This window comes from Nelumbo nucifera, chromosome 5 (genome assembly GCF_055504915.1).
Source record: "Nelumbo nucifera cultivar China Antique chromosome 5, China Antique-T2T, whole genome shotgun sequence".
Taxonomy (NCBI): domain Eukaryota; kingdom Viridiplantae; phylum Streptophyta; class Magnoliopsida; order Proteales; family Nelumbonaceae; genus Nelumbo; species Nelumbo nucifera.
Window position 1 is genome coordinate 9,003,043 of NC_142653.1, and position 13,679 is coordinate 9,016,721.

At 37.6% G+C, this 13,679-nt stretch overlaps 1 protein-coding gene across 1 annotated transcript; it reads left to right on the top strand.

Annotated features, from left to right (window-relative positions):
- Positions 1–7,537: 7,537 nt before the first annotated feature.
- Positions 7,538–9,524, top strand: LOC104607390 (uncharacterized). The gene is made up of 6 exons (XM_010273034.3): positions 7,538–8,068; positions 8,184–8,345; positions 8,450–8,515; positions 8,676–8,741; positions 8,864–8,917; positions 9,038–9,524. Exons 1-6 carry the CDS (start codon positions 7,769–7,771, stop codon positions 9,188–9,190), a joined length of 801 nt encoding a protein of 266 aa, XP_010271336.1. The 5' UTR covers positions 7,538–7,768; the 3' UTR covers positions 9,191–9,524.
- The last annotated feature ends 4,155 nt before the right edge of the window (positions 9,525–13,679 follow it).

Below are 13,679 nucleotides of genomic sequence, written 5' to 3' on the forward strand. Positions count from 1 at the left end.
TGAAAGTCGTGCACTGAAAAAGAAGACGCTAGTTTATCTTCTTCGGGAACTGATTTTTATTTGATAAATCCACTATTGGACTATTGGTTGGGCAATTCATCTCACTCAGCTGTTTTTGCTTTATTACCGGTCTACTGTTGGGTCTGACTCTGGTCCTGGTCATGGGAGTCACGACCAAAGTCACCATATCAACCCCACCACTTATTTTTAACTCGTTAACTTTACGCAAATGTTTTCAAAACCCGGACCGGATCGGACGGTCGGGTCAAAAAATCGGGAATCAATCACCTGATCGGTTCTGTTTCACCCAAAATCATTTTTTGGCTAAAAATCATTGATTTGATCAATAAATTGCTCATCTAAGTGATCAAACCGTTCAAACTGTCAACCCAGACAATGATTTTTTATTTTTTTGTCAAGTTGAACCATTTATTTGGTTTAAATGGTGGGACTGTTCAACCCAGAAATCAGGCCCTTGAACGGTTGATTGTCTGATTCGATTTTAAAAAGCTTGCTTTATGCATTTGTGTTTTCTTTGGCACCTTGCTACTCGATCATTGTCATTGATTAATAAGGTTGCAAATGGCAAGGGTGATCGAATCAATCTGGTTATAATAATAAATAATTGGAACGAATATGGATAAATTTCTGTCTAATCCGACGTAATCTGATTAAATTCGATTTAAGAGTAAGTGGCTAGATTGGCATTTGGTAGGGTGTCTGGCAGTGTAGACTTGGGAATTGGGATTAAACCCTCTGGCACTGGGGGTTTTGTGGGTATGGAGCATGGGTGCAACACACAGGTTGGTCCGAATTAACATTTTACATTATTTTAGGTTTAGGTTTTGTGAATGAATTCATTCAAAATTTAACAAAAGTTCAACCTGAATCCGATTGAGAATGGTGGATGGACCAGCCTCACTACCTCCACCCTTCTCTTTGTATAGCCCCATGAAATAAAAAATAAAAGCAACAAACAAAAGAATCGATTTAAATGTCAAACATGAATCTACCTCATTATCCATGCTTTGGTTTAGGTTCAGATTATATGCGATCTGTATTAACTAGGCCCACATATATAACCTATTTTTACTGCCTTTGAGGCACACAAACTTGCCCAGAAATTCCATTATGCCCCTATCACAAATTCACAATAGAAGTAGATTCTTTGTCAATTATTGGAGTTATTCAACAATTTAATCCTTTACTGTGTTTGGTTGCAATGCAAATATATTAGCACTGATGCAAAATTATAACAGTGCAAATTATTTGAGTATAAATTTTGACTTTTTTCTTGTTTTAAAATTTAGTTTATTTTATTAGATTGCAATACTAATGAAGTAAATTAAGACAAGAAGCAGTATAAAGTAAAATCTAAAATAAAATTAAAACAAAAATTTGCATTTTTTTTTTACATTTACACTCTCGTACATTTTTACTAATGCAAATAAAATTTTACTGCAACCAAATACAGCGTTAGAGACGGGTCATCTATTTGAGGACTGCAAAATCATCACCAGAAATCTACCTCGAGTCAAATATGTTCACACCTATAGACAATGGTTTCATGCAAGATTTCCCCAGGGATCTTCATCTCATCGCTCTTCTAAACCTTGATTAACAACTAATTAATTGTAGGTACTAGATTGATAGGTTTTAAAAATTCGGGTATTGAATTATTGCATTTTAAAGTTCAGGGACTAAAGTGACACTAGTCCTAAAGTATAGGGTATTAATCGAAAATTTTCCCTTAAATTTTGAATCATGAGTTTAAAACTCCGACTGATCTTTATTGGATTCGAATTAGTTTGATTTTCTTAACGGATCGGATCAGATATGCCCTTACAGAATCCAATCCCACCCGTTTGCAGCCCTAAATGTGACAAGGTTATTTAGTGGGAAGTTGATGAAATGGACTGTGAATTGACTCCAAAAGTCCGATTTCCGATTCAACTCCAATTCTATTATTCTAGATTTGGATCTTATAACTTATATATGAAGAGATGTGGATTCAACTCCATTCAATTCAATTAAAATTCCAGTTTGACAAAAAAATTATTTAAATAAAGGTTATTCACTAGAACACCCCTTATAATTTTACAGATTTACTTAAATTTATTCAATAATTTGTATTTTACTAAAACACCCCTTATAGTTTACAACTTATTTACTTAATCAATTTTTCATTAAGAACTATATGATTTGCCATGTGTAAATTGTAATATGCTCACTTAAGTTTAGAGGGTGTTTGGTTCCGCTTACATTTATTCAGTAAATGTTTATTGACGGTGCCACATAGGCGCCACTTCAACATTTTCTCTCTTGCTCTTTTGCTTGCATCGAAAATGAAAAAAAGTCAGCTTTTTTGTGCATGCCAGTCGTTTGTGGAAGTTATTTTTTAAAGCTTCCACAAATGACCATGCGTTTTTTCATTGTTACGCTGATGTGGAGCCTGGTGGTGCTGTTGTTATAAACGGTTATAATTATTGCATTTCTCGGTTTTACCAACAAATAAAGTACAAACATTTATTCAATAAACATAAACAAAACCAAACACATTTTTGTGTTTGGTATAGTTTCCGTTTATTAAATAAATGTATGGACAACTAGACGCTATTAGGCGCCACATAAGCAAAATAGTATATAAACACTTTTGTGTTGGGGGAAACGTTAAAATGAAACTTTCCCCAATGGTTGGCTTGCATGTAAATCAAGACTTCCATTTATAAGACTGTAAGGCGTACGAAATAGTATGATGTGACAAATGCCCACGTGACAATGAAATAGCACCATTTATCAAATAAACGGAAGGCATACCAAACACCGCCTTAGTAGAAAATGTTTAAGGGCATGGGCCCATGGTTGTTTGTTCCAAAAGTACCTTTAAATTGAGTAGAAAATGTTCAAGGGTATTGACCCATATTGTTTATTCCATAAGTACCTCTAATACTTTTTGATATAGAAAACAAAATTGACCATTTTACTAGGGGTAAAAATGGCAACTTTGTTTTTTGGTTTCTTTTGATTAAATTTATTTGAGTGGATGTTAGTGTTAAACTATCATTTTCCACTTTTATCTAATGGAAGGTCGACTAAGTAAATTGATTGCAAATTATAAGGGATATTTTAGTAAAACACAAACTATAGGATTGATTTTTGTAAATTCATGAAACCATCTAGGGTGTTCTCGCAAATGACCCTTTATATAATATAATTATATATAATTTATAATTATTAAATTTAATATTTTATATTTATAGGCATTTTTGTACATGTATATGTTAAAAATAAGTATTTAAAAAAGTATTTTTTTTTGTCATTTTAAATATTGATATTGCCAAAATCATTTGCACCATTCAGCACATGACATGTAACCTTGGATGGCAGTTTTGTCTTTTCACAGGCCTTAGAGGGAAGTTAGGGGATTTTGCCATGGTCTTAAATTCAGATCCAACTTTGTGTGGAATTGGGATCTGTTCCTTACAGAGCGCGCACCTCACAGTGAGCTCACGGCCACATCCCACTTTGTATTGGGAACACCTCTCCATGAACAATAAGGAAAAGTTCTAGTTAAGTACCTCGAATTTTGGGGTAGTGTCAAGTTACTATCTCAATTTTCAATCGTGTTACTGCACTACCCAACCTTTCAAAAAGTTGGTCTCTGCCATTAACCAACCGTCACTTATTTGATCACATGGTGGCATATACAACTTAAAATTTTTAAAAATATCAAAACTACTTTTCAAAAGAAGACATTGTTCATTGTCTTCTACCTTGAAACTGTTCCATCAAAAATATACTAGCTTTCGTTCTTCTCTCTGAAGGAATCCCTGGTGCTATCCTGTAGAATCTCTGATATCTGGACTTGTCTTCCAACGAAGTCTACGGTGAAATCCCGAGTAATTTCTCTACAACATCCAGGTTTCAACTCATTAACCTCTCGTTCAATCGGTTCACTGGAGAGGTTCCGACTAGCTGTGGGGGACTTCAACAGTTTAAGTACCTGTGGCTAGACTGGGCTGGATGTTGCAGAAAGGTTTGTTGAACCTGATGATTCTGATATTTTCAAAAAAATTTTATTATATAATCAAATAACTAATGATCGATTAACAATAAGGACCAACTTGACACTATTTAAAAATTAAGATACTAAAATTACACATTTAAAAATTGAGATACCAAGTTAACACTACCCCAAATATCAGGTTACGTATAAATAAGGAGATGTGAGCAAATGATCCGGACTCCTTTGAGCGTTATGATGTTGATTGAGCACTTGGCTCTTTAAATACCAAGAGAAATGCTCAGCCACGTGGTGTATGCTTTAATAGAGCTGACAATCATTTCCAATCGATGTGCGGAACCGTTACAAAATTCATCTTAATACCACACAATTAATGGCTTCTCGTCTATGAAAAGACAAATGGATATATTTCTTATGCACACTATTCTTTTGCTATTTTTCTCACCATAGCAATTCGACATCCTGACTCTCTAATCAGTAATCATCTCTATTGACTGATTTTAAATCAGCCCCCACAAGATTGCCCCCGCAACGTACTATAGCATATATTTGCCGTGTATTGAGAATATTTCTCGATGATAATATAAAAATGATGATATTATTATCGTGAGATGTTTTCAATATACAGTGAGGATATACTGTGAAACATTGTGGGGGGCTGATCTGCTCTCTTATTGACTTGGGCCGTATTTAAAAACCATGTAAATAAGTATAAATGTAAATATATAAAGTGTAAAATGGTTTATTTAAATTGTAAAGTTGGATTATTTTTGCACCAACAAATTATCTTCTTATCAAACAGATTTTTAATTATAATGGATGCAAACATGAATTTTAATAAAGTATATGTTTTTTTTTTTATCAAAAACCCACTTGAAAGCAAATTTGCTTCTTTTTATTGATTTTCTTTTACATTTTATTATCATTATAAATATGCATTGATCTATCATTTTCTTATTAATGTAAATGTATAAATATAATATTATCAAATACAGACAAAAGTGAACTAAAATACAAATTTACCCTGATTTAGGATTTACACTCCATTTGCATCATTTCCAAACATAGCCTTAATTGTTGAAGTCATTGCCCTTAGGATCAAACACCTGGAACTATGGATTATTTTTGTACTTGTAAGTGGGACATTGGGCCAAATTAACTTTTTAAATTCCAATCCCAAACTACCCTTGTTGTCAACCTCAATAACATGCAAATTAAATCCAAACCCTAGTAGAAACTGATATATTTGAATTGAATTTGAACCCAACAGTTTGATTTGAAAATTAGATCATATGATGTGGGGATTAAACTGAATCCGATTCATTTATAATCCTAAATTGATCGCCATGAGCCATAAGCAAAGGCGGAGGCAGATGCAGCCTCATTGTTGTTGGAGCAAAAAAGTTTGTTCTCACATAGAAAATGCCTAATATTAGGAGTAGGAGTACCAGAGTGGACGAACCGTTACAGATTTGATTAATGGGAGGAGGTACATTACATCCAGCAGGACAAAAGAGAAGAGGCGAAAATGTCGTGGACGAGTCATGGCTCTTCTGAACAAGAGTGGGATTCAAAATTCACATACCTGCTGAACTGAATGGGGCAAAGTCCACATGCTCTAATTGAATTCAGTCGATCGTGTGTACTAATAATCTAAATTGAATTCAACCGGGAGAGAGGAAGGTTTTCCATTTCCGTTGTTGAATGAGAAACGCAGACCCCCGATAGAGTTATTAAATAACAAGTACATGTTTAGTGGGATTGACATGTGATGGTATCAGACCTCTCATTAAACAAGCCCGGCATCCCTAAATATTACCATTTCTGCAACTGCGAGGCTGAGTCTCCTTCATAACTGTTCCAGATATCCGACATTAATATGTGCAGGTCGACCTTCATAAAGATCTGTATCACTATTAGTGGCCATACACTCCCCGAGACGATACTTGTAACTCGTTGAAATCGACTTGATCTGAGATTACCTCCTCTGAGGATTTGACCCCAATTTCTCCAAGAAATCTGCTCATTAGTCGTTACAGATCCATTTCTAGTAGAGACAGACAAGTTCCAAGTACCGTATATCGCGATCCCATCTGGGGATTCAGAATTTAAACTCAGAACACCAAATGGTGAGCGTGATTGTTGCAAGAACTACTAGGTCTACTTTCCCATTGCTCAGGTACAACAGATCGCAGAGAAGATCGCATCAAACAAAACAGAAATGTAATTAGATCGCGTCAGGTCAGGTTGCATATACCAAGAACGAGGAATTCATTAGAACCCAATTCAGATCAGCCGTTTCTTTTGAATGGGGAAAAATCAGATTTATTGGATCGGAATCAAGCGAAAACAAGAAACTGAAGGCTGAAGCCGTCGCCGGTAGGTGGGTTGATGGTTGTCTCAACTCTCATGTTTGGTTGAGACGGAGTTCACGGGGGGTGATTGCCTGATAGGAAATGGACCATCAACCAACCATGGACCGCGGGTCGCGGCCCAATACTCGAAACGCGTGAGTCGTGAGTACCAATAAGAGGCCCGGATGTCGTGGCATTTTCGTGAATGTTGTAAAGCCATTGTCCTTTTGTTGATTCTTCCCAAAAAGTAAAAATATATTTTTAATGATTTTTTTGAAAAGGCAGCCGAACCGCCGAGGTCCCGAAGGCGGAGCACCACCGAAGAAGTGTCGGAAGAAAGCGGCATGCGGTGGTGCAGATGTCGGAGATGGAGGGCATTTTGATTTTTTTTCGTTTTTTTTTTTTTTTTCCCGACGACCCATCCTCGGGTCGAGCCTCGATACATGATCTCGTTTCCTGCGCCTTCTCTCAACCTCAAAGATTTCTTGTCACACGTGTCTCAAAGATTTTGGTTTTGTCTACCACGTGGCTCTCGGTTTGTTCATCTTCGCTTCTCTCTCTCCTCCTTGCCAGCTATGCTCAGTTCACGGTCCGTTGCCCGAACCCTGACACACTGATACGACTCGAGTTATTGCCGAGGATTTCCCAGAATTCCAGTTACTGGTTATATGGTGGGCCCGCGCTGCTCCTCCGCCGTCGTTTTCATTGCCGTCTCAATCCTCATTAACAAATTCCCACGTGGACGACCCTAGAACCGTGATCTTCCTAGAGATGTTAAAGTGGAAATGATCGTATATAGCACGGAACCCAATCTTATACCATAAATTCCCAACTGTCACATCTCGATGCTAAATCGATGGTCATCTGTAGCCTCGGCTGACATTCTTTAGACCTGTCGTAAGCACTCCTATGTACAGAAACGGAAGTATTGGGTCCGGTTCGGGTCTAGAAATGGTTAAGTCGGTTTGAACAGCAACAGGGTCTTTTATGGGCAAACCAGAAACCGCCTTTTTTTTTTAAATTTTGTTTTGGGGAAAGAAAGCGAGAAACCACGGTTTTTCTCGGAGTAAGATGGTTTTTTGACCGAAAGACAGCGAAACCGAAGTCTGGGAATTCCTCTCAGAGTCCACTGCAAAAAACAACAAAAAAGAGGAGGAAGAGAACAAAAGAGAGAGTTAAGAGAGGTGAAAAGGAGAGTCCAGTCCCCACCCCACAACTACGACAGCCATCACTAATACAGAAGAAGCTTCCGACGTTTACTCCTAGAACGTTACAACCTGTGCTTTCCACTTTTCTCTGTTTGTGTCTGTTTCCGTGCTCTAGTTGTGAACCTTTTTGTTATTACAGAGAAGGATTTCTTACTGGTAGTTTTAGTTCTACAAGGTCTTTCATGGCAGCAAACGAGGGATACGACGATGACCCTCTCGTTACTGGGAGTTTCTCTCAGTTGATGGGTTCCGGAGACGTCGTCGGTCTTGATATGGCGGAGAGCTTTATCTACCCATCTTCTTTTCCCACCGTAAACCCTCCTAAGATGTTGTGTTTTGGTAATGCATGCAACCAAGGGGTTGGGGAAAGAGGGTTTTCTGATCAGGGGATGGTTGCCCAGAAGTCTGGAATCACCGGTAGTGATTCTTCCTCTGCTTCTTCCAGTAATAACAGCAGTAGCAGTAGCTTGTCCAGGTCGAAGGTAAGTGCTTAACAAGATGGTGAAATCGATTCTTTGTTTGATCTTAGGACGAGAAGCGATAATGGTGCAGTGCTGTATTTTAAAAGTAAAAGATATTCTTGTTTTTATTTTCCAGAAACCCGAAAGTGGAGAAGTAAAGACTGAGCAGAAAAAGCGAAATGGGTCGGCTCCAGCGTCAGCTCCTCGCTTGAACTCAACCTCAGAAGCTCCAAATGAGAATCGTAAAACATATAAAAGGACTAAAACGGAAAACTTGGCTTCGACTCGCCCTACAAAGGTCAGAAACAGGCTTTGTTGCTTAGCTTTTCTTCATGTCTGATAAAATTTCTCTGTAATGGAGTTGTTTCGTTTTCATGGTTTCCCATTGCGATTAAATTATAGGCGAAAAAGGAAAAGCTTGGAGAACGAATTACAGCATTACAGCAACTTGTTTCTCCATTTGGCAAGGTAAGAAAAGAACAAGGAGGAGATTTTTCTTAAAGTAAATATAAGAGAATAACCAGATAGAAATTTAAATTAAAGAACGAGGGGAACAGTGAAATTTTTGTTATCATTCTTATATTTTATACAGAAATATTAACTGTACTTTTGACTTTGACTGATGCAGACAGATACGGCCTCCGTTCTTCACGAAGCGATGGGATATATCAAATTTCTGCATGACCAAGTTCAGGTACATCGCCGTGAAGAGGATGGCGGAGAGGCCCAAAAGTTTTGGTCGTCTGAAAAATATGGAAATTACGTTTGAAAAATTGAAAAACAGAATTGTCTTAATATTTCTTCTCTTCTGACCAGGTTTTGAGTTCTCCTTATTTGCAAAGACTGCCGTCATCTTCTCATCATCTGCATGTAAAAGCTATCTCGATCTTCATTCTCTTTCATTTGCTTTTATTTCTCTACATTTTTTTTTTCTTGATCAGTTTATTGAATGGTATAATATTGATCGTTCTATGAATTCACATTGACCAGGAAGGAAGAGAAAACGAAGACGACGAATCGAGATATGATCTGAGGAGCAGGGGCCTTTGCCTGGTACCAGTTGCATGCACCGTACACGTGGCGGACAGTAATGGCGCTGATTTCTGGTCACCTGCCATGGGAAGCAGTAACACCAAGCACTGAATCAAACTCTTTATTTCTTTTTCTTTTTCCTTCTTTTTTTTTTTCTGTTATTTTCATGGGTGCCTCTACTTCATTTTTTTTTTGAAACGTAAACAGAAGCATTTCTTCATGTTAAAAGAAGGCAAGAAAAAGCAAGGAAGAAAGAAGCAGCAGAGGTGTATATGCATCTACCATGAAAGCTTACAGAGTGGTTTTCTGTTTTCTTTTTTCTCATTTGTACTCTGTTCGTCCTAAAAATTGCTGATGCTGAGCCACTGGCTCACACAGTCACACCTGTTACGTTTCACCACTCCTTGTTATGAACGTGTTCTACGAACCAGCCAATTTGAGACCAGACTTTTCTGTATTCTCCGTTGGTTTTTGTTTTGGTTGTCAATGTTCCTTTATTTTATTAACTTCATCGAACGGCGTGAGATGTGGTTGACCGACGGAGCACAGATTGGACGGTGGGATTACCTAGAAGACAAGACGATTAGTCTGGTCGAACGTGGAAGCATCACAATTTGGGTTGGGGCTGGAGTGGGGTGATTGTGATTTGCTTTCATCAGTCTATCACCTATTCACACAGTTGGGGCTGAGAGAAGGGACGGAGGGACGGCCGAAAAAAAGTCTTCGGGTGCTTAGTAGTTGTCTGCATTGATGGGCTTTGTCACCTTTTGACTTGTAAGTTTCATATTTGTTAAGAGGACGTTGTAGTGGGCCCCTTGGCTGAGAATTGATCCCTATTCCATTTTGGGTCGAAGACAATTAAACAGCAAGTCCAAACCCAGAGCCCACAATGAAGTCCTTCCGTTTTTGTTTTGCTATGTAGATGTAGCAAGGCTGTAAGGCTGTAAGGGGAGGGTGGAAAAGAGTAGTTTTCGCTTCACATTAGAAAGGACAAAAATTGAAGCTGACGTTACTTGCTACCATGACATTAAAAGCTTTTCTCCTTCTATCTGTAACTACATATTGAATGACGTCTTCAAGTGAATTTGGATAGTTGTAATTGAGACGAATAAGCAATTCAGAAAACAAAAACACAAATTTAGCTTCAATGAAAAGTAGAAAGCAGAAACACTGCCTTGTGACTTTGTTGATAATTGCTCGATCGCCAGGTATGTCAATTTGGCGGGTTGTCAATGTGTCGAGCATTTGGTAGCTCTCGAACAAGGTCAGGCTCTTCTCCACCGAATTTGCTTGGTTGTGCCATGGCTGGGCTCCTTTTGTTTTTGCTTTTCTGATCAATCACCCTGTCTGGATCCCAAATGTGCAAGTCTAGAGAGGACAGAATAGAAAACCCAACCTCACGTAGGCCATAGGAAGTTATAACGAGAGAGAACAAAAACACTACTGTAATGCAAATTTCTCATCCAATTAGGATTTGTACTTCAGTTGAATTATATTTGTTCCTACCCAATGCAAAATTTACTACCTTTCCTTCTATAACACCTCTCTTTCTTATAAAGTGTGGATCCCCTCATTTTACTTTTTATTTTACTCATCCCAAACAAAACAACCTGCCATCTTGTCTTCATTCTCTTTTATAGAAAGTGGGGATCCTTACTTATTTCACCTTCCGTTTTATTTTTCATAAACAAACAAAAAAGTCAAACACTAAGAGGAAACAAAAAAATAAAGTAGGATTTGCATTCTACCCGTTTGCTCTCCAATTTATTTACAGCAGTGCAAATTAAATTAAATTTGCACTACAATCAAAAGGATTGTACATAAAATGCTGCTTCCAGCTCGATTTGTATGGCCCATGTATATGTGCAAAAAAATTTTGATATTATACATATGCATATAATTTTTTTAATATTATACATTTATACTGCCTAGGCTAAGATTTTAACGCCCAACTTCCATGAAACACATTGGGTGAATGAATGAAAATTCATAGGAGAACCATACCATTCAACGGAAGCAAAAGAGAGGATCAATTGTTTCAATATTCTGCTCACATTATGGACGGAGATTGCTTCATTTTCATCCTCCAAAAACCAAAGGTTTCCTTGCATGAGAACAATTCCATGAAGCACCCACAAAAAAAAAGTTATATTGAGGGGGAATCTTATTAAACTTCCAAGTTCCAACACAGCCTTAGACCTTAGGGGGCAGAAACAAAACCATATATTATTAGCATGCATCCTTGTCAGTGAAGATTTTCTCATTGGTTCTGGTAGATCTGGTAAAAACTACAGATGGGTTCTCAGTAACAACATGAAAGTTGCTATGAAATGAAGGCACTGGGAGTCGGGTCAGAGTTTTCTGGAATTCCAGATGACATAATCATCTTGCCTAAAATTTGCCATCTCCATCTGTTTCCTTAGTTGGGTATTGCAATGAAAACTCAGAGATGGTACTGGTGTATGAATTCATGGAAAAAGGGTCACTGAGAGACCATCTTTATGGTCCTGAGTTGCCCTGCTTATTGGAAGCCGAGACCTGAGATATGCATTGGTTCTGCTAAGGGTCTGTTTTGGCTTCACATTGGTGTAGCAGGAAAGATCATTCAACCTTGATATTAATCCATGAAAATCTTGCTTGATGAGAATTACGTTGCTAAAGATTTTTGTCTTTGAAAGACGAGAAAAGCAGTTCACCATCTTGATCCCAAGTATTCTTAATGCCAACAGTTGACGGAAAAGTCAGATGTATATTCATTTGAGATGGTGATTATGGTTATTTGTTCAAGAGCAGTTATTAACTCGGTGCTCCCAAGAGAGCAGGCAAGCTTGGCTCAACAGAGATGAAGCGGCAGAAGGAGTTGAGCAGATTATTGATCCTTCACCGGTGGGTAAGATCAGTCCCAGTTCTGTTTTGCTTTTGTTGCAGGATGAGTCTATTGGTCTCAACATTGGTTATATACTTATAAGGAGTAGACATTCAAAGAATAAAGTTGAAGGTATTGTAACTCATATAGTCGAATGCTTGGCAATCTTGCATCAAATTGTAGAATCTTGTGCAAATATCACCACTGGCAAAATGTGAAAGTGCTGATGCAGGCATGGGGGCAAGGAAAGAAACCATGGATGAAGATATTAAGTTTAATTTGTTTAAGCTCTTATAACATTGGCAACTTTGCAATTTTTTTTTGGGTTGCTAGAGTTTTGTCAAATTGAGAATTTTAGGAGTTATTCTTAATTGTTAGTGGTTTAAGTATTAACGTTAGTCAATTTAAAGCATCAAATTGGTTACAGTGTTTTATTAGAGAGTTTTAATTAGAATCTCGAAAGTTGGAAATGAAATCACGAAAGTTGTGTTTCAGCCCAAATTTCTATGGTCCAGATTTGTTCCTTTTGCATGATTTTGGTGCTTCTTAGATAAGTTATTAAGGAACTTGGTTTAGATAAACCGGTACTTTGGAACCATAATGAGAGTACTGTGCCTTGTCTATGGGGAGGCCAAATAAATTTCCTTCTATGTCATTTTTGTATAGGAGCAAAATTGATCACAGAGCTTGTTAGAATTTCCTGTTGGAAAGTTTTACTATTTTGGAATTCTTGGATAGGCAACTATTTCCCATTGATGTTTATAATGGTGGGTTTTGCTGCAATAGAGTTGTCTTTCTATGGTTCTCACTTTGACTTTTTCCCACTTGAATTTTCCAGTACTACTTGTGATATAATGGTGTGCTTGGGATCTTAATGTTGTCCTGGTCTAGCTAACAACTGAGCTGGTCTGACGTCCATTTTTCATTCTTCTTGGAGCAGATTTTATCCATACACCCAATCTACTCGTCCTCTGCTTGTACCGGAGAGAGACCCAAGATTGGGAACTCAGGTGCTGTTGTTTATGCGAGTAAGAGCGGACTGTAGGATTCCTATGAATTTGGTGGATACTGGACAGTCGATATAAGTTACTGAATTCAAATTGTATTGCATGCAGAAATTGAACTTAGTTAAAGAAGTATGTTATTGTATATTTTGTTTGGTTGCTCATAATCCTTTGTGCAGTGCATACAAGTTGATATAATGTTTGAAATTCATTATTTCAGTTTTCGTGGTGAAACTAATCTCTAATCTCAGATGTTGATCAATTTGTCTTCTTTTTGCCGTCTTCACTTCTAGCGAGAATAAATTCTCAAACTGACAACCCAAGCTTGCACCACACAGGCACATGTGGGGTTCTCCTGCTTCACAAAGTTATTGGCCTGTTTTCTCTTAATTTATGTGTTTTCCTTGCTGGATGATGTTGCTAACTACTTCTCTGACGCCCAATCTACCAATTTATTACCATGGTTGAAGTGAACTCTGGCTAGTAAGATGGATCTGTATTTCTGTTTCAACTTCTCAATTTAGTTGACCGTCTTTATAGATCATATGACATACCGCAGTCGGTCTGAACTGAAGATATTTCTGTGCGTGATAACTGTTTGAATTATAACCATGTGATCTATCAACCTCGTTATGACGACAGAACTAGCTCGCGTTTGGCCATCCAAGGGATGATCCATCAAATGAAAGAGGATTTATCTTTGAAACTTTTTCATGGGTCTTTTGCTCTA